General features: G+C 42.8%; 1 protein-coding gene across 3 annotated transcripts; it reads left to right on the top strand.

The window, feature by feature from the left end:
* The first annotated feature begins 119 nt into the window (after positions 1–119).
* LOC148330286 (multimerin-2-like) lies at positions 120–19,041 on the top strand. 3 transcript variants are annotated; one of them, XM_088304327.1, is made up of 11 exons: positions 120–361; positions 2,967–3,089; positions 4,486–4,592; positions 5,942–6,028; positions 11,522–11,601; positions 11,677–11,899; positions 13,268–13,656; positions 14,535–14,783; positions 15,536–16,012; positions 17,035–17,434; positions 18,246–19,041. In XM_088304327.1, exons 1-11 carry the CDS (start codon positions 168–170, stop codon positions 18,716–18,718), a joined length of 2,802 nt encoding a protein of 933 aa, XP_088160453.1. In that variant the 5' UTR covers positions 120–167; the 3' UTR covers positions 18,719–19,041. The 3 variants fall into 3 exon arrangements, with proteins under 3 accessions (XP_088160453.1, XP_088160452.1, XP_088160451.1); XM_088304326.1 differs by having other exon boundaries at positions 11,522–11,899; positions 18,282–19,041; XM_088304325.1 differs by having other exon boundaries at positions 11,522–11,899.
* Positions 19,042–19,358: the final 317 nt, after the last annotated feature.

Here is a 19,358-nt window from a genome sequence, read left to right as displayed (position 1 = left end):
AGCTCCCGATAAGATTTGATGGGATGTTGCTTCCTGCAGGGGAAATGTGTGGGCGCGGCTTCCCCTTCCTCTTCCCCACCCTCACCTTCTTCTCTCTCTACTTGGTTTCAAAAGCAGGCGGCAGGCGGGCGAGTCCCCACTCACTAGCTCACTAAGCAGCAGCAGCCATGACAGCGGTCAAGGTTCTGCTTGTGCTTCTGGCCATTCTGCTGAGCACTCGCGGAGACGTGAGGGCCCGAGACCCTGAGGTGGAGCAGGAGGAGGACGGGCAAGAGGATTGGGGGGGGGCGGCAGGCGTCATCAGTGCCACAGAGGAAAGCCCCCTGATGCAGGATGGAGGGAACTACCCGGCCCGAAGCGGGTGAGTCCACCAAGTCAACCACAGCTACCTCAGCATGGAACCTTTGGAAGACTATTTGTCAAATTATTGCCTGGATTCGCTTCTGAGGTCATTTAAAAGGCCCCAAAGGAAAACACGCAGGAAGTGGTGGGGGCAGTACTTTCTAGAGGCGGGGTCTGCATCTGATTGAAATCTGATTTTGTTCCACAAACCAGGGCTGGGCATTTAATCAAAATGTAATTACAATTACATTATGACACTCATAGATCATAAAATTGGCATAATCGTAAAAAAAAAAAAAATTATATATATATATATATATATATATATATATGTATATGTGTGTGAGTGTTATTTAAATATTACAAGCAAGTCAAGTGCACTATGCCTATTTATACAAGGAAACTATCCTTGAATTTATCCATTTGGTCCATTTTTTATTTTAAAATAACTTATTGTATACATTTTGTAAAAAAAGAACTTGCTTACGAATAATGTTTCAAAGAATTTGATGTCTTGATATTTTTTACATTTAAACAATTTCGTGCTTTATACTATAAATAAATGATTGTTTGAATAATCGTGATTTTAATTATTAACTACCTAAATGACTGTGATCTATCAGCAACTACTACATTTCCGTAAAGTTTGGTGGAAAAGTGGCTTTCTTTTGACGTTTGGAGGAGTTTTGTGTGTTTTGGGCCTGGCAGCTGTTGTCTGTTGATTGATCAATATCATTGCCAGATGACTTTCGCTGTTCGTGCAGGGCGGGGGGCGGAGGGGGACACCACTAATTTGAAAAAGTGTTAGCTGCTTAATGGTTACCATTGGCTTCCTCTCCTGCATTTTGCCTCCCCCCGCGAGGAAACATCCAGAGCGGAATGTTGCTCATATGGAATAGAACATGATTTTGTTCGAGTGCAGATACTTGACAGTTCTTCCTTCATGCCTGATGTGTGGCCACATTCCAAATGTGTGGCGCCTTCACTGTGCAGAAGCAGGAAGTCTTTGCGTGTTTTGACTGCCAGCATGTTGTTCATGTTTGCCACCCACGGTGTAGCTTTATGAGCCCCTCTACAGGTGTATGTATATATATATATATATATATATATATATATATATATATATATATATATATATATATATATATATACATATATATACATATATATATATGTATATATATATATATGTATATATGTATATATATACATATATATATATATGTATATGTATGTAGTGTATATATATATGTATGTATGTGTGTATGTATGTATACATATATATGCATGTATGTATGTATATATATATGTATATATGTATATGTATATGTATATATATATATATATATATATATATATATATATATATATATATATATATATATATATATATATATAAAATAAGGTATAATGAGGTATAATAAGGTTAGTGGATTTGATTTGTAAATTGGCCAGCTAATAATTGTTATTGGGATTGTGGCATTGACCCCCCCCCCTTTCAATTATTCCCCAGTAGCAGGTGGGAGGCGCGGGTTGTGATGCCACAATAAGAAAATACAGACACGCTTAAATGGATGCTGCTGTTTTACGTCTCTTACACAATCCATCCATCCATCCGTTATCTCTACCGCTTCTCCTCACGAGGGTCGCAGGGGGTGCTGGAGCCTATCTTTGGGCAGTAGGCGGGGTACATCCTGAACTGGTTGCCAGCCAATCGCAGGGCACACAGAGACGAACAACCATCCGCACTCACACTCATACCTAGGGGCAATTTAGAATTTCCAATCGACCTGCCATGCATGTTTTTGGAATGTGGGAGGAAACCTGAGTACCCGGAGGAAACCCACGCAAGCACGGGGAGAACATGGAAACTCCACACAGGAAGGCCGGATCCGGGATCGAACTCACGACCTCTGCACTCTAAGGCCATCGTGCTAACCAGTCGTCCACCGTGCTGCCCGTAACACAAGCAATAATCTTCAAATAAACATCTGCCGTTAGCATCTCTCCCGCGGCTGCGTCATGCACGGATGTTTTTTCGGGGGGTGGGCAGAACATGGTCGGGGGCCGACATTTGGAAATTGTCTCAGAAATGTCCTTTGCAGGAAACAATCTTTATACTCATTGAAATTCATCTGCTCTCCTGGTCACATCTGTAAATATTTGACTTTTAATTTGCACAACGCTTTACATGATTTACAGTCGTATCTACTCTGCTGAACCCCAAAAAAGTTTGACGAGTGGTTGAAGTGTGGGATTGTTCCTCGTTGCGATGCCTGCGGCCCCTCCAGCAGGAAGTGCGGGAAACAATGGGGGAATAAAAGTCCAACCGTTGAATGAAGTCATGTTTTCCCATCCGTCGTTTATCCACAGGCAGAAGGAAGACGTGAGCGCAGAGAAAAAAATACGGATTGTGTGCCATGAAGCTGTTCAAACAGATTTGAGTGTTGCCCCCGTCAGATTTCGACGTAATGTTTGTTTGATTAGTGTTTGGTGTCAAAGATGAGCCGAGATGATAACAATACTGATAATAGTAATGTGGATTTAAAACGTCCAAAATATTTTTCATGGCACACAGGAAATGATTGTGTGTGTGCGTGTGTGTGTGTACATACATTTTGCAGGAACTGGTGTGCATTTGTGCATAAGCGTATGGTCACCGTGGCAGTGGCGTGCGGCACGGAGAAATACACCATCAAGTCCCAAAGTCCATGTCCCAGCAGAACGCCAGACTGCCATTTGGTCATGTAAGGAAACAGCAGCAAAAGACTTGCTTTGCAGTACGAATATGACATACACCGACTGGTGTTTCAATGTACAGTGTGTACACAACACTATTATACGTGAGCAGGTACAAGTTTTCAAGTCTGAAACAAGGTTATTATAGTTAAGAAACAAAATAACTCAAACCTAAAATTGAAGGAACATTTTTGTGAAACTGAAACTGCTTTTAAGAAAAACTATTTGGTATGACATAATTACAGCGAAAATGTGTTTGTCTTTGTCACTTAATATCATGCATGAGCTTTCAGTTTTCATTTCTTCGTATTTATTTCCATATTACTCAACGACAGACCACGAAAGGTCGGACCATATTTGGAGAATTGTAGTTTACTTTATTCCACAATACTTTGTGACATTTTTTTCCTATCTTGCAATCCATAAATCCTCTACATGTTGAAAAAAAGAAAACTTATACTAAAACAAATTCAACCTCATCTAAAATAAAGCACTTGCGAAAACGTAAAATCTAACAAACCTGCTCTAAAATCTCATTTAACACACACACACATGCACACACACACACACGCCCACACGTATATTTGGCAGCAAATGTTTTGCAAAGCAAGTATTTTTTTGCCGACGCAATTTTCCAGAGCTCCTCTTTGGAAACTCTCGCCGACCATCGGCGCATACCGGCAAGTGCCTGCTGCTCTTAAAAGCACACAAGAGCTCTGCCTCAGAAGTTCTGGTTTTGAACTGATGGTGGAGCACAATCTTTTTAACAAATCTAATTAGGTTCAGCTCCCAAAAAAAGACACTCGGCTCTCAAGTGCCCCCCTGATTTATTTATTTTTTTTGTGTCATTGTTGCTGCAATTAATGTATTAAGAAATTAAACAAAAATAAATTGCTAATTTAAAAACATCTATCATATTGAATATGCATTATTTATGTTACTCTATGAATTTATATACTCGGACTGCTCCGAAAAACTCTGAAATACAAAGATCGTCCCTTGCTTTTATTGCGGTGCACTTTTTGCAGCTTTGGTGCAGCGCAGATTTTTTTTCTTAACTCATTCACTCCCAGCCGAGTAAAAAAAAATATATATATCTTTGACGTCTTTAGCCGTCAATGGCACTAAATGAGTTAATTGAATTTATGTTGTGCATTATTCACTCTATCATAGGATTTTTGCTGTGATTATTTTTCCACACAGACTGTTACAGCTGACTCAAGTAGCAATAAGCGCATACCAGCGGGACTCCACCCATGCCATGCAAGGCCGCCTGCTTTTGCTTGTGTTTATTAAATGACACACAACTACTGCTGCCACTTCCGCCAAGCGTAGCACAATAAATGTCAGCATCAAGTACTCACTCTTGTCCACACTATTACTTCTATGCGTGCGTGTGTGCAGGTACAAGCTGTCCACTCGGCCACTCTACAGGCAAAAGCAGAAGGTTACCACCACTCTGTTGTGGAGATGTTGTCCGGGACATGCAGGAGACAACTGTGACGATACAGGTGACTCTTATGTAGCTTCATCGTCATGGCAACAAGCTGCCACTCTATCACCACTTCCTAGAAACGTGCTGAATTATCGATTTCCTGTTGTTATTGTGATTTGTGCTGACTGATTGGCTGAGAGGCGGCACGGTGGACGAGTGGTTGGTACGATGGCCTCACAGTGCAGAGTTCGTGGGTTCGATTCTGGCTCCGGCCTTCTTGTGTGGAGTTTGCATGTTCTCACCGTGCCTGCGTGGCTTTTCTCCTGGTTCTGCGGTTTCCTCCCATATTCCAAAGAGATGCATGGTAGGTTGATTGGACACCCTAAATTGTCCGTAGGTGTGATTGTGAGCGCGGATGTCTGTTCGTCTTTGTATGCCCTGCGATTTGCTGGCAACCAGTTCAGGGTGTACCCCGCCTATGCCAGTAGAAAGCTGGGATAGCCTCCAGCACAGCCGCAATCCTCATAAAGAGATGCGGCTCGTATATGGATGGATGGGTGATTGGCTGAGATAATTAATGCAAAATCTTTTGAAAACACACTTGTAGTTATGTTTTATGGAATAAAAAGATGATTTGCTCCCATTTCCACGTTTTAAAATCTATCCACAAAATTGTTGAAAATGAACTCTGGGGGTTCCTCAAGGATTTCTTCGAGGACCAATACTATTTCCCTTGAATATGTTTCCTTTGTTTTATATTTTAGGAGACAATAAGTCAAGGTATTGCTGTTCTCATTTATTGGTATGTAGTTATAACCCTATAGCTTCTTAAACTAGTCATTTGGCTAAGTTAATCTAAAACATCTTTTAAAATATATTTTTAAATTTAAGCTATTTTAAACACAAGTAAATGTCTAACCCTCAAGGAAGGAAACTGAATAAAAAACTTTTTTTTTTCTCCCTGTGACATGAATGTTTTTACTGAACCTTGTGTGTGTGTATGCGAGTGTGCGTGCGCGTGGGTGGGTGTGTGTGTGTGCGTGCGTGAGGTAAAAAAATAAATAAATAAATAACTTTCTTAACAGAGCATTTCTTTCTATTGGGCTCTATTTTGAACATTCCTTTTGTTTTTGTTCCCAATTGGAGTCTATTCGGGACTAGTAATAGTTTAATTCAGTACAGACTTGTTTTGTGGGAAAGAGTCATGTTGGGTTTGGACTCCAGAGGAGAACGTCCTGAAAAGGAGCCAGACATAAATAAGAGTGACTTCCTGTCAGGTCTTTATCGGGCACACGCTCATGTGATCGTAATTGTGTTTGTGCTTTCATACGTAGACTCCATTGAAAAGATTTAGCAAAAAATAAATACATACACACATGTAAACATAAATAAAATGAAAACAATATGTCAACTTGTCTTTGACAGTCGCTGATGAACAGACAGACGCGACAAACTCGTCTTTGATTGGAGGATCTGAAATCCATGGAGCGCCGGGAAGTCTCCACACTGCTGGTACCACCTCACACATGGCATGTCTCCACCAATACCAACTGGTTGCCAGTCACTGTCAGCTCACATATAGAGAAACAAGCAGTCCCTCTTACATTCACATCTGTAGGCAATTTAGATTATTCAGTGATGCTAGCTAACATGCAGAGCTGGGCACTTGACCCATTTCTGACGGTCAGCCCCCCGCTCTCCGGCCGCAACCTGGACACCCCTTCCGTCCTCGACCCTCAGGCCTTCTTTATAAAAAATTGTCAGCCTCCTATCCCCCCCCCCAAAAAAGGGCATCTGTGCGTGACGCTGCTGCGGAAGAGATGCTAACGGTAGAGGTTTATTTAAAGATCATTAGCTGGCTAATTTGCTATTCAAATCCCCTTGATTTATTCTGGTCTTTTTATGGTGGGAAGTGTTTCGTGAAACCAAAGTGGGTTAACAGTTTGATGACCACAGGTTGTATGTGTGCGCTTGTCCCACACATAGGCTAGCTGTCTTACACAGTGAGCAGAGCTGAACTCTGTAAAAGGGCCAGTACACAAAACTGGATTACAAGATTTTATTCTGCTCTGAGTGTAAATATTTGAACTCAGTACACGTCCACTCTAATCCCTAATGGAGTCACCACAACTTTTAAGACCAGCTGTAAAACGCTGTAGAACAAAACAGCACACGCTCATTTATTGTGAAACAATGTGGACCACTTTGAACACAAAAAAATCTTTATTTGGAATCTTGTTCGGCCCCTCTTCTGCTTCTCCTCCTTCTTCTTCATCTCATTCTTCTTCTTTATTCTTCATTCTTCTCTATGAACGTGCCTAAAACAAAAACATTTTTGTCGTTTGCCCAATTCGCAGAGTCGCAGAGAACTTTTGGCCGCCTTGCGACCACATCACGCATACGAAGGCCGATTCGTGGGCCGGACTAAAATCCACCTCCGTCTTGCTCAGTCGAGCCCTTTTAGAAATTTGGCACCCCTCGGCCCCCGCCCATGGGCGTCCAGTTGGGCCGAACTGTTCCACCCCAGACAGACTGCCCAGCTCTGACCGTGTGGAGACGACGCTAACTACACACACGTGGGGCGAACGGGATTCAAACCTGGAGCAGTGAGGCAGACATGCAAGCCACGATCACACTGTGTTGACCAAGCACACTTGCATCACAATCCCATCAGGCTCGCTTGCTCCGTATTTTGTTTCTTTGATCTATGTTTGGATTGGACTTCAAGTCATTTCTGAAGTCTGAAGTCCAGTCTCATCACGGTATAACACACACACACGCAAACGCACCCCCCCACGCACAGGCACACACACACACACACACACACACATCAACAGATGTGCACACATATGCTTCCTTCTATCAAGAAAGTGCGGAAGCCACGCAGTTCAGAAAGTGAGTGTCAGGTCATTGGAAGGTCCAGCCACCCCCAGGAGGAAAGTTTGAGGAAACCACGTCCCCCATTCCTCTCACCCAAGGTCACCCTGCTCCCATCCTGTTGACACTGACTCACCGTGGTTGAGGTTCTTGCCGTCAAAATGATGCCAGGTGAAAGTTGACACAGCTGTTGATCAAAGTGGAGCATACTGTTGCAGTGACCTGACATGAGCATAGGCGTATTTTTAACTGCGTCCGCCACGTGTGGCTGTGTAACCAGGCGGCTGCATTGTGTCCGAAGCATTTTTGTTTCCCTTCAATTTACCAGCTACAAGCACTCTGTCTGAGGACACTGCGCTATGTTTGACTCTGCGTTATATTTTGTTCCTTCTGCAGGCAAAGAAGAAAAAGGTTGTCCAGAGTGTCATTTTCTTTGTGATCACACTTGATGATGGAACATATTTTTGATATTTTTACTTGTGTACCATCAGTAAAACTCTGCTTCAGGGTTCTCTATAACGCCACGAGCAGACTGGCTTCTCTTCAACAAACCACTCCTTTTGCAAAATGGACTGTACAGACGTTGGACTTGAACCGAAAGCAGGTTCTCAAGGATGCTTCAACATGGTCACAATGGCTGGGAATCAAACCCACAACCTTTCGGTTGGGAAACGACCACGCTACGATTGAGCCACGCCGCCCCCGAAGTGTTTGTCATGTGTAATCTTTTAGACGTTTGACTCATGGTCAGTCGGAAAAACTGTGCAGTGGAACATTTTTGCAATGTTCTCATCATATCATTCATATAGAAGGAAAATAAGGGGGAGTGTGTCGGAAGGCTGAAACGCCACTTGCTACCACCCCACCTCTTATTCAAAGTACTTCCTGGCAAGCCGATGCCGTTAAGATATCGACCTTGCAGAGATTCTGGAAACAATCAGAGGAACTCTAAATACTAAAATACACTAAGTATGAGGCACTAACAAAGTGATTTGATTTTTGAACATGGAGGCCAGCTTGATCCTCATCTATTTTGATTCCCTGCTTAAGGGGTTTCTCCATATGCCCCAAGAGCAGACTCTCCAACAAACACTGTGAACCCTTCCATTCCCCAAATCATCCTGACTGATTTCTTACCTTACTCAAGGGCAGAGGGGGGCGCGGTGCGATGCTGAGGGGGGCGCGCGGGACCCTGGGAAACATGTTTTTTTTGCATAGTTTTGGGACCGAAAAAGGCGATCTCAGACAACGCGAGTTTGAGCTCGTCAGAGCTGTTTGTGCCTCTCGTTCACGCAGTACTGGTTTAAAAAAAAAAAAGTGTCGCCTTGTCACGCAGTATTGATTAAAAAAAAGCGTCCCCCTGTCGCTCGTTGTGCCGGAAGTGATTTCTTTCGCCGCTACTCAAATGCACCGCGCCAAGCTATCTTGCGCCGTAGCAGAATTGTATGTAAGTCCGCGCACAGCAGAAGCAACAAGCTACGTGATGGCAAATAAACAACTCCACTAATGAGTTGCGTTCTAAAAGAGGAGGCGAGCAAGGAGGCGCTAAGCTCGCTAATCGCTTAAATGAATTGCTTCAATGTACGCTCGACTTTTTCTTTTTACGTATCCAAACATAAAATAGGACGACGGCTACGTTAGCAATTTAGTAGACGCTCTCAGGGTGCAACACGGAAATGGCTGACGTCACCACGACGAAGAGGTTCGACGTCAAACGTATTCTAAACATAAAAAAAAACGTATAGTAAACATATTAAAACTGTTATTTATATAGAATTTTTGTCCCCCCTGGCACTTTTTGTCTTTTCTATATGTACGTATTAATAACTGTTTGGTTTGTTCATGTTAATAAAGTTAAAAAAACAAAAACGTATAATAAATATTTATCATCTCATCAATGTTTGCACAACAGTACTGAGTTTCGAGATCCTCACAATCGTTCTCAAAATGATATTTTTTTTCCCATCAATTTATCTTTGTTAAGGGATATTTTATTGACAATCTAAAATTAATAGACAAAGAACATGTACATTAGTACGAAATGTAAAAAAAAAATTGGTGGTGGGGGGGTGCGCGAATTGTTTTCTTCTTGTTAGGGGGGCGTGACAGGAAATAATTGAGAAGCGCTGCTCAAGGGTAATCTCGATCACAAACAACCAGTCTGTTTTCATGTTTTCCTCCATGCAAAGTGAACTCACACATTCTAAGACTGTGCTGCCAGGAGAAGTTTTCACATCCACACCTAGAGAGTAGACTTTAGCCTTAACCACTTGGCCTTTGTCACCCCTTGTTACCTTGCCCTTGTGCAGACGAGCATCTCTAGCAACAGTCAAACAAAACCAAGAAAACATTTAATCTGCATGCCATGTAATTGCGTCCCTGTTCCGGATATTGTAGCTGGTTTGATCTGGTTCGGTGGTGCTTCTGTCGCGCAACATATGCCTTGCTCAAGCGTTCCTCTTCTGTGTTGGAAGAAGGCGGGTATCTCACACTACCTGTGTCCAATTCCAATTTTTTTTCCAAACAGTTTGAGGTCCAACTTTTGTAAAATGCTGCCGAACCCACGACTACCAGGTAGACTATAACCTGAGCAAAGCAAATTTGACAGCTCTGCCGTTTTGACTATGTTGTGGTTTTACCCTTGGTCACAATCTGTCCACGGCTCCTGTAAGTCGGTCTTGCTGGCTGGTTCTTCTCACTGCCGCCACTTCCAAAGCGGAAGTAGAAGTGATGAGTCTGCCTCACTTGAGGGATTCTTGCCCTTGGCTCCTACTAAAGGTCACTGATATGGAGCGTGCTGTGTTCCAGATGATTGTGTTGCTGACTCACACAAGCAAACTGCACAGTCAGCAGAGAAAAATACTTGAGTGTGTTTTCCATCGGCCTTTTTGTTTCATGCAAGATTCTTTCTTTGACTCCTCCTCCTCCTCACATTCTCTTTTCTCAGACTATCAAAAGACCTCCAACCATTCTTTGCCAAAGTCCATACAAAGTGAGTCCCTGAACTTACTCAACCAAATCATAACAACGCCTCTAATTTTGTAACCAGTTTGATCATCTTCAGTGGAGTGTTATTGGGATATTTGATGCTATGGAATATTAACAATGACTAGTATTCCATATTCCTCAGACAGATTGACACTTGCAGTCTTCCTTCCTTCCCAAGTCCCGAGAATGGACTCTGCCACATTGCCAAATGTTGCTCCCAGAAATCACACGAGCAGACTTTGAGTTGAGCACACAGCCTTGGACTGCACGGACATTGCAGCTCATTAAATGTTTTGCTACAGTGCAGACTAGACTAGACAATATCCCTAAATACCAGTCCATAACTTCAAAATGGAATTTTCCAGCCATGCCTTCTCCATGCTCAGTCATTAAAACAGTAACTCATACTTCCCAAACGCTTCTGTCAGGATTGAGAATCGAACCCACACCTACAGTGTGGGCCGCGACCTGAACTATAGTGCTTTAGACCGCTTGGACTTCCTGACTCGCTTCCTTGCTCCCTTAAGGGCCTACTAGCCTATTGTGTAGATTGCGGACAAATCGCCTCACTAGCGCACCACAACATCACCCTTGAAGGGACTTTTTTACATCTCGTTATTTCTCACACCCTGGTTGTTTGCCAACAATTACCGTGTGAGGCCGATTTCTTCCGTGGGATGTCACCATCTTGAATTTTGACTTTTTTCCTTTAAAAATACTTTTGTCAGAAGTGGCATTCTAACCCATGCCTGCAGAAGAGACCATAACGTTGCACGTTTGTAAAGGTTGCTCAGTGGCACGCTCACATGTCAAACCAGTCCAACGAGCATGCATCACCATTGTGACTAGTGTGTTCCTCTGCCACAAAATCAGCACTTTTAAGTAGAGTGGTATTGCTCTGGAAGCAGGCTTGTATCTCTCCCAAAAAACAGTCTGTGATTCTGTGTTTTGGTCCATAGATACTGTAGAATGAAACCTCCAACCGACGCCTCCGCATGCCAAGACATTTACAATAATGTGGCCATTTCCAAAATGTACTATGATCAACCCCTGCCGACAACATTTTTTTAAAACCAAAATATATGAAATTTATATAAAAAAATATGTAAAATGAAAATACAAATTGGGTCTGTCTTATAGGTGTACTTCCCCAGGAACAGCACAGCGACCCAGACAGAGAGCAGAACGACCACCAGGGGTCACTCAACATGCCACACAATGTCAGCCATGTTCCGTTTCCTGTGCATGTACCAAATGTGGACCACGCTCAACATCCTGTCTCTGCACCAAATCAGGACCACATTCAATATTCTGTCCATGTTACGCATGAGGACTATGCTCAGCATCCTATCCATGCACCTCATGAGGACCACGTCGGCAATCCTGTCCATGTTCCACATTCGGACTATGTCCGCCATACTGTACGGGACCCTGGACAGCACCCGGTCCATGTCCAGAATCAGGATCACATTCCGCATCCTGCCAGAAAACATGAGCAGCAGGAGAGCCACCATTCTGGTGAGTGTGAATCAGGATTACCATAGTTTTGGAATTTAAAATTATAGTTACTTTTTATTTCTTTTTGACTTTTGTATTTTAAATTTATTTCATTTCAATTAATTTCCAGGATGACTTTGTTAGTTTTTATGAGTCTTATATTTTTTCAAAAACACTTAGTAGTAGTTTTTGTTTTAAAAGAATTTGGTGTCTTACTTGTGTGGAGATAATGAAAAATAATGCTAATGCAGGGTGCAGTTTAGCAGTCCACAGACTTTAAGTTGACTTTGAATTGCAAAGGCGTCGTACATGATATCCCCTCTAAAGTAAGATGCAGGCATGCATGCAGCCGAATTAAATGAAGCTAATATGCCTTGTTTGCCAAGTTGCCGTCTTCTAAAGTGGATTTGGGGATTGATTCTTGCTGAGAAGTATTAAACCCAGTTTACGGTCCACTAGTTTTTGTATACTCTATACATTTATTTTTCATAGATGAAACGGGAAGCACTTTGCGATCCGTTCGAGGCAAAGCTACATGCAAACTCGACTGCTCTTCTTTTATTGGCTTGATGACGTAATTTCAGTGCGACACGCATTAAGAGGACTACAACTCCCTTCTTCATTTTGCGGTTGTGCGGTAATATCGAAATAAATGCTTTTAAAATCAAATCCCGACAATTCGCGTATTAAATTGATTGCCAAAAACCCAAACGAAAGAAATTGTCGCTTTAATTTTAGGTAGTTTAAGGAGCCATCTTCTCAAAGGGGTTTCTAAAATTTATTAGATGACAATGCAATTAAAACCGTGGAAGTTTACTTCCTAATTTCTTAACAAGCAGTTGTACGGACCCTTTTCGGATTTGGTTGTTGGATGAATTTTCTGGAAAATATATTACAGGTAGCTTTGTTTCCAGGAATATGGTACAATGGATGAAAATGATGAACTAAAGAAGACAAAAAAAAGTCACAGGCGTGAAATAACATACTTAAGAACAAAGCCAGAGAATCATGTAGAAGGTTTCAAACGTGTATGTCTTATTTGTTTCCAAAATGGAACTTCAATGATGACTTTTGTATCTTATTTTAAATTCAAGTGTTTTGTTCTTGTTTCAAAGTTAAAAATCTGTTGTCAGAATTTAACATTTTGACCATTGTTTTGAGGGGTAAAAAAAATCATGAGCTTTTTTTATTATTAAACTATTACACTAAAGTTGTCATCATAAGAGAATGAAATTATACGCAATGTTTTTATAAAAGAAGATATCAAGAAAAATCGTTTTATCCAAAACATATATCCGCATTTCGGCAAGTTTAAATGTATATTCAAACAAATATCAATAATAAAGTAATGGTGAGTAAATATAAGCATTTATCTTGTGTGCGATTCAGGCGCATCATACGAGGAGGCGGAGGCGGCGTTCCATGCCGGTGTCCCCGCAGTGCTGCCTCTCCCCCACATGGTGGCGCTGCTGATGTCTCAGCTGCAGCCCCCCCTGCAGCTCTTCAACCGCTCGCTGGAGCAGCTCGGACAGCGGCTGGGCGAACTGGCGCGGGACGTGGCCGGGCTCATGGACGCCCGGCGCCGCGAGCGAGACGAGCATGCTGATAACGAGCGGCGTCTGGACGCCAAGGTGGAGCAAAGCGTCCAGCAGGTGGCGGCGTTGCGCAGGCAGCTGGAGAGCGCCCTGCACTCCCAGCATGCAATGCTGCACTACAACATGAGCAGCTTCAAGACCGACCTGGACCTCAAAATCAAGCGACACAACAAGATGCTGCAGGTACGCGCATGCTCACATTCCATTAAAACGCACGTACGGGCGTACTACATATTTTCACTGTCACTCTTCATTACGTTAACTTTGTCACTATACTATTTCCGTTTAACAATTCGTGTACATGAAACTGAATGCATGTGCATACGCCGATACTATACATTGTAGTAATTGTTCCATTTTGACAAAGTTGCGTTTTTAAAATACCTTTTGACAAGTGTTTCTTACGTTTTAACTTAGTTTGTCATTAGTGATCTCTATCTTGTTTTTTACTCTTTACTTTGTCTTTGACAATTGCTAAATTTAAATTGAAAATGTTGCTTTTAGTTTTGACTATTTTTCGAAGTATTGCGTCTTAAATTTTACTTCATAACTACACTACTTGACAATTACTTTTTAGTTCTTAAAATTGTTTTCGAAGGATAACATTTTTAACTCTGGATTTTACTTTTTATCACTTTTGCTTCGTAGGATTTTTACTACAACTTCTATATTCGCCTTTTGAAAGATTTTGCTGTTATTCCTCAGATGTTTGTAGTCAGTGAAATAAATTGTGGGTTGGCTCCATCTGCTGACATCTTGTCAAAGAAGTTTGTTAATGTGAGTTGAGGAGTTTCATTTGGACAAAAGGAGTACTTTTCCCCCCATCTTGAGGCATCTCTAGGCAATTTCAAACCTGTCGGAGTGGTTTAAATGGAATTATATTTTTATTCTTACTTTTGCTTTCAACCTTTGCTTTTAATCTCTTTTCGATTCATTTCAACTCATATTTTTTTGAAGGTTGATGTTTCCTTCCTGTGACTTTCGGGAAGGTTACTTTAAACAATTGCTTCATTGTTCCTTTGGAACTGTGACTTTTCACTCCGATGACTTGTTGCTGTCAGGTCAGCCTGCAGACCATGAACGCCACTCTGGCTGAGCTCAAGCTGGACCAGGACCAGAAGCAGGAGCAGGAGCAGGAGCAGGAGCAAGAGCAAGAGCAGGAACGTGAACAGGAAGAAGAGCAGCAACAGGAAGCAGAAGCGGAGGCGCCCGTGCAGGAGGCGCACCTGGCGATGTCACAGATGTCGGCCGTCGCCGTGTGGGAGGCCATCGAGCGTCTGGACAACACGGTGGTCAACAACACCATCGTGGTGAGCCACATCTTCTTTCGTGCGTCCCGCTTTGTGGCTGGCGCCACCTGCAGCCTGTGTGAGTCACTGCGGACAGTCTGTGTGCGCGCACAAGTCGGGACTTTTTTCTTTTTGACTATTTTGTGTCTTTTAATTTTTGACTGACTTTTTCAAGGGGAAGTCAATCCAAACGTTTTTTTTTCAAGAATATGTTCTTTTTAAGGGATTCTGATGGATATTGTGTTTGCGGAATATGAGTTAAGCAGCAAAATAAACACGTTTTTAGCCCTCTCAACCGAAAATGACATCACCGTTGCTCAGGTCTCACATCGCGACCAATCGTGGCTCTGCTGAGCCCTGAGCACCAGTGATGACCTTTTCCCATTTATTTTACTTTTTGAGTTACTTTTTACTATTAGCTTTTCTTTCCCGCCCCTTTTTTATATATTTTTTATTTTTTTATTTTATTTTTTTTACGTTTTGACTCTTTTTGACCGACTGATTTCTTTTTGGTCTGAAAGTTTTTCCACTTTACTTTGACTTTTTTTTTTTTAACCATTGTTTTTACTTTTTGCCAGTTAGTATTTGAATCTTACTGTTGTCACCGTCTCGTTTGCTTTGATTTTTACTATTGGACCAACACTTCACCATTTTATTTCATTTTGGACGCGAATTTTTCAAATACGACTGTGACGTCTTGTCTTTGCCCCACTGATGTCGTGAGCCGGCCACACGAGTCACCGCCAGGCAGTACGCCTCTGTGTGCCCTTCAGGTGGACGGGCTGGCGGAGGACCTGGCGCTGACGTTGGGCGGCATCCAGCAACTTCGGCTTGACGTGAAGGCGCTGGACAAGCGCCTCAATCAGACGGCGCGCACCAGCCAGGTGCTGTTCATGGAGACGGGCCTGGAGGTAGAGGCGGCCAAGGTGGCGGTGCTGGAGGGCGTGGAGCAGCTGGCGGGCAACCTGAGCCGCCAGGTCCAGCGGCTGCACGAGTTGGACGTGGATGTCGACTACCTCTACACAGTCTTCTACAAGAACAACGCATCCTCGCCTTCTCCATCCCAATGTGACTGCGGGCGTCTCGGCGAGGCAGTGGCCCGGCTGGAGGGGGGCGTGGCCAATACGACAGAGCTGGCCAATGAGAACCGTTTGGCTCTGGAGGAGGATCGGCGGCAGCGGGCGGCGGAGGTTCGGTTGTGGGGTGCCGCCGCCGGCAACTGGGAGGCGCTACAGAGAAGCCTGCAGCAGGTACGGCATCTGACGGGAATTGTCAACTTTTTTTCTGGAGGCGTCTGTGACAAGGCCTAAAGATGTTTTCAATCTTGTAATAGTGTATTCCTTGAATATTACTTTTACTGCTGGAGTATCCTCTTTTTTTGCTTGCTTACCATGTTTCTATATGACTTGCTCTTTCTTTGTAAACCTAATTGTTTTTTGGGTATTTGACTTTTTACTTCAGTAACTTTTGACACTTTTTGGTTTTCCACGATGGCATACTTATTCACAATTTGAATTTTGACATGATTTTTTTAAACACACTTTTTTTCCTCACAGTTTTTGCGTTTAGTTTTTTTCTTTTACTTTGACTTTTTAACTGACTTTCTGTAAGGCTTTTGTTTTTTAACCTATTGACTCTGATGTTTACATTTTTCTTTTTTTAACTTGTGTTTTTTTGGCTTTTACTTTTTGGTTTTTATTTGTACTTTGACTCTTTTATATACTTGTTTACACTTTAATGGCTTTTTAGTTTTTTGACCCATGTTTTTGGTTTTTTAACCATGACTTACTTTTTATCAAGTTCTTTTAGTTTATGGCTGCTTTTTACTTTGATTTTCCGACTAATACTTCCCCTTTGACTGTAACCTTTTAACTCTTATTTCGACATTTTAACATACATATTGGTTTCTAACAGCTTGACTTAACGAACAATTTAGATAATAAAACTACTTTGTTTTCACTTTTTCTTAAGGAATTGTGCTTTTTGACTGCTACTCTTTACTTTTGTACCACCGGCATTATTTTTACTGATCCCACCTGTTGCCCAAAGACAGTTGGCAAAGGCTCCAGCATGCCCACAACTGTTGAGGATAAGCAGTTCAGAGAATGGTGGGACAGATCAACTTTGACTGACTTAAATGTTTCCTTTTTTTTTTTTCAACTTTGACCAATAGATTACTTTTTCACAATTACTCTTAACGATATGACATGATTTCAGGTGAAGCGTTTCTGCTTTATGTGTTCTAATTGTATTTTCATTTGCGCGTTGCCAGATGAAGGAGTCTATGACATTAGAGCAGAGCCGGACGACGACTTTGGAGTCAGGCGTGCGGCGTCTTGGCGTTCTGCTACAACAGGCTCGCCGGGCCCAAGCTGAGGCCCGTGAAGAAACCCCGGAGGCATCGGACGGGAAGCTGTCGGAGCAATTGAAGCGCGTGTTGGCGGAGATGAAGCGCTTGTCGGCGTCGTTCAACTCGCTACTGAAGGACGCCATCCGCCACAGCGACGTCCTGGAGATCCTGCTGGGCGAGGAGGTCCTGGAGTTCCTGGAGTGGCCCGTCCAGGACCAGGAGGCGCACTCCATCCCGGCCCTCAAGGAGCAGATGAGGATCCTCCAGCATATGCTCAGCAGTCAAAACTTGAGCCTGGACACCTGGAGAGACAACAAACAAGGTACAGGTACACTCAGGCGGCCGATTCACAGCTGTTGCCGAGCCCCGGCAATTATTTGACATGGGGGGGGGGGGAATCTCATGCCGCACCACCAAACAAGTTTATTGCAACTCATTTATTGTGGATTTGGTGGATGCCGTTTTTTTTTTCTTCTTGAAACGACAAAATAATCGACAGCTGATTGATTATCAATGTAATCGCCATTCTTGCCTCGCCCGTAGTCCGTTTCACAAAGCACTTTCCTCAAACTCTGAGTCCAATTCTGAACTCTGAGCTGGTCTGCTCTGAGATAGGAAACTCTTGAGTTTCCGGTTCCAGAACAGCTGATTTGAGGAAGTTAAATCAACTCTGAGTAGCTCCACCCGGCGTTAAGTGCGTGCACCACAACTATGAAAAATTAGCATCAATGGAGCCCCGATTCGATGAGTCACCATGGCAACGGGGAAGAAGCGTTTTTTTTGTTTTTTTGGAACTTTTTGTTTTTGTTTAAAAAAAAAAAAAACTAGTAACTTTTTGACTGTTTAGTTTCAGTCCTGCTTTTTTTTTCCAAGTATTGCTTTCACTTTTTCTCCTTACTTTTCAATTTTTTCCACTGTATGTGTTATAGTCTATCATGGTATGTTTTACTTTTTCTTTTCGAGTACTACTTTTGAGACTTTGACTTTTAACAATGAATGATGCTTTTTACTTTTATTTTTTTAATATTTCTATTACTTTTTCTCTATTTTTTTTTGCTCTAACATACTTTTTGGCTGATACTTTTGGGGTTTTTCTTTTTGCTCCTGGCTCTTGCTTTTACCACATGACCAAGCAAGCACAGCCCTTGACTATGAGCCGTTCGTCACAGGCGATGGGGTGGAGGAGCCGCCATCAGCAGATGAGCCATCGTCTTGGTCGCCGGGCAGCGCCACGAGGAACGAAGGAGGGAGACAAACATCACGAGAGCATCCGCGGCATCCCGGAGGAGACGGCGGCGACCTGTGGAAGTTGGAGAGGAGCGTGGAGCAGCTCAAGATGAAGGTGCTCCAGATGGAGGAGGTGCCTTTCTGCCGGGACGCCGTCGATGGTGAGGCGCTGCGGACGGAGGTGGCACGTCTCAAACGTGGCCTGGATGAACACCTCAGGATCTTCAAGAATGTCCACTGCGATGCCAAAGCGCTGGAGAAAAGCCGTGCCGCGCTGGAACGCGACAAACTCCAGCGGATCATTGCGATTGTGGAGAAGAAGAAGCGAGGAGGAGGGCAAAATCACAACAGGAGGGAGGTGCCAGATGAGACGCACTGATTGACTTGATTCAAAAACAGAACATGTCAAATTGACAGTGCAGAAATTGCCAACATGAATTCATTACTGGTCATTAGCTCATTTGAATTAGAGATGTCCCTAAATGTAGTTTTATTGGGGATTTCAAAAATGTCTTTCCTTTTTTTCCCCCAGGTTTTTGACTGTTATTTTCATTTATTATTTGTCATTTTGGTTTGGCCTATAAAGGCTTGCGCAATACGGGCTTTCCCATGCAACATAATTCATAGCTTTGATGTTTAAGGAACAAATTCCACCTGTTGTTGAGCCGAGCCTTTCATTCATAAACATTCCTAAAAGTGTTACTATGTCACATATTATTGTATTCCTATTATCATTATTATGAAAACCTGACACGCTAGGGGGGGAAACTCAATCAGTGCAAACATGTACTTGCATCTCTGATTTGAAAAAAAAAAACAAAGTAGTAAAAATGGTTCAAAGGTGCAGGGTACGATTCCAGCTCTGGCCTTTCTGTGTGTGCAGTTTGCATGTTCTACACTGGTTTCGTCCTACATCCCAAAAACATGCATCACGCTTTTATGGGATAGTAAATGTTTTAATGACTATGAGCAAAAATTGCCAAGCTCTGGTGCTTTGCGTGACGTCACGTGCCTGACGT

Source organism: Idiotropiscis lumnitzeri, chromosome 9, assembly GCF_059441095.1.
Source record: "Idiotropiscis lumnitzeri isolate Australia: NSW breed Sydney's pygmy pipehorse chromosome 9, RoL_Ilum_1.0, whole genome shotgun sequence".
NCBI lineage: Eukaryota > Metazoa > Chordata > Actinopteri > Syngnathiformes > Syngnathidae > Idiotropiscis > Idiotropiscis lumnitzeri.
Note: the sequence above shows the minus strand (reverse complement) of the source record. Positions and strands in the feature narration are given on the sequence as shown.

What these genes read in the sequence shown, in the direction of transcription:
- LOC148330286 (XM_088304325.1), top strand. Translation starts at nt 168, where the DNA reads ATGACAGCGGTCAAGGTTCTGCTTGTGCTTCTGGCCATTCTGCTGAGC. An exon ending in GACACAACAAGATGCTGCAG is followed by an intron (nt 13,657 to 14,534) that starts GTACGCGCATGC and finishes TGTTGCTGTCAG; the next exon opens with GTCAGCCTGCAGACCATGAA. An exon ending in CTGGAGAGACAACAAACAAG is followed by an intron (nt 17,435 to 18,245) that starts GTACAGGTACAC and finishes CACATGACCAAG; the next exon opens with CAAGCACAGCCCTTGACTAT.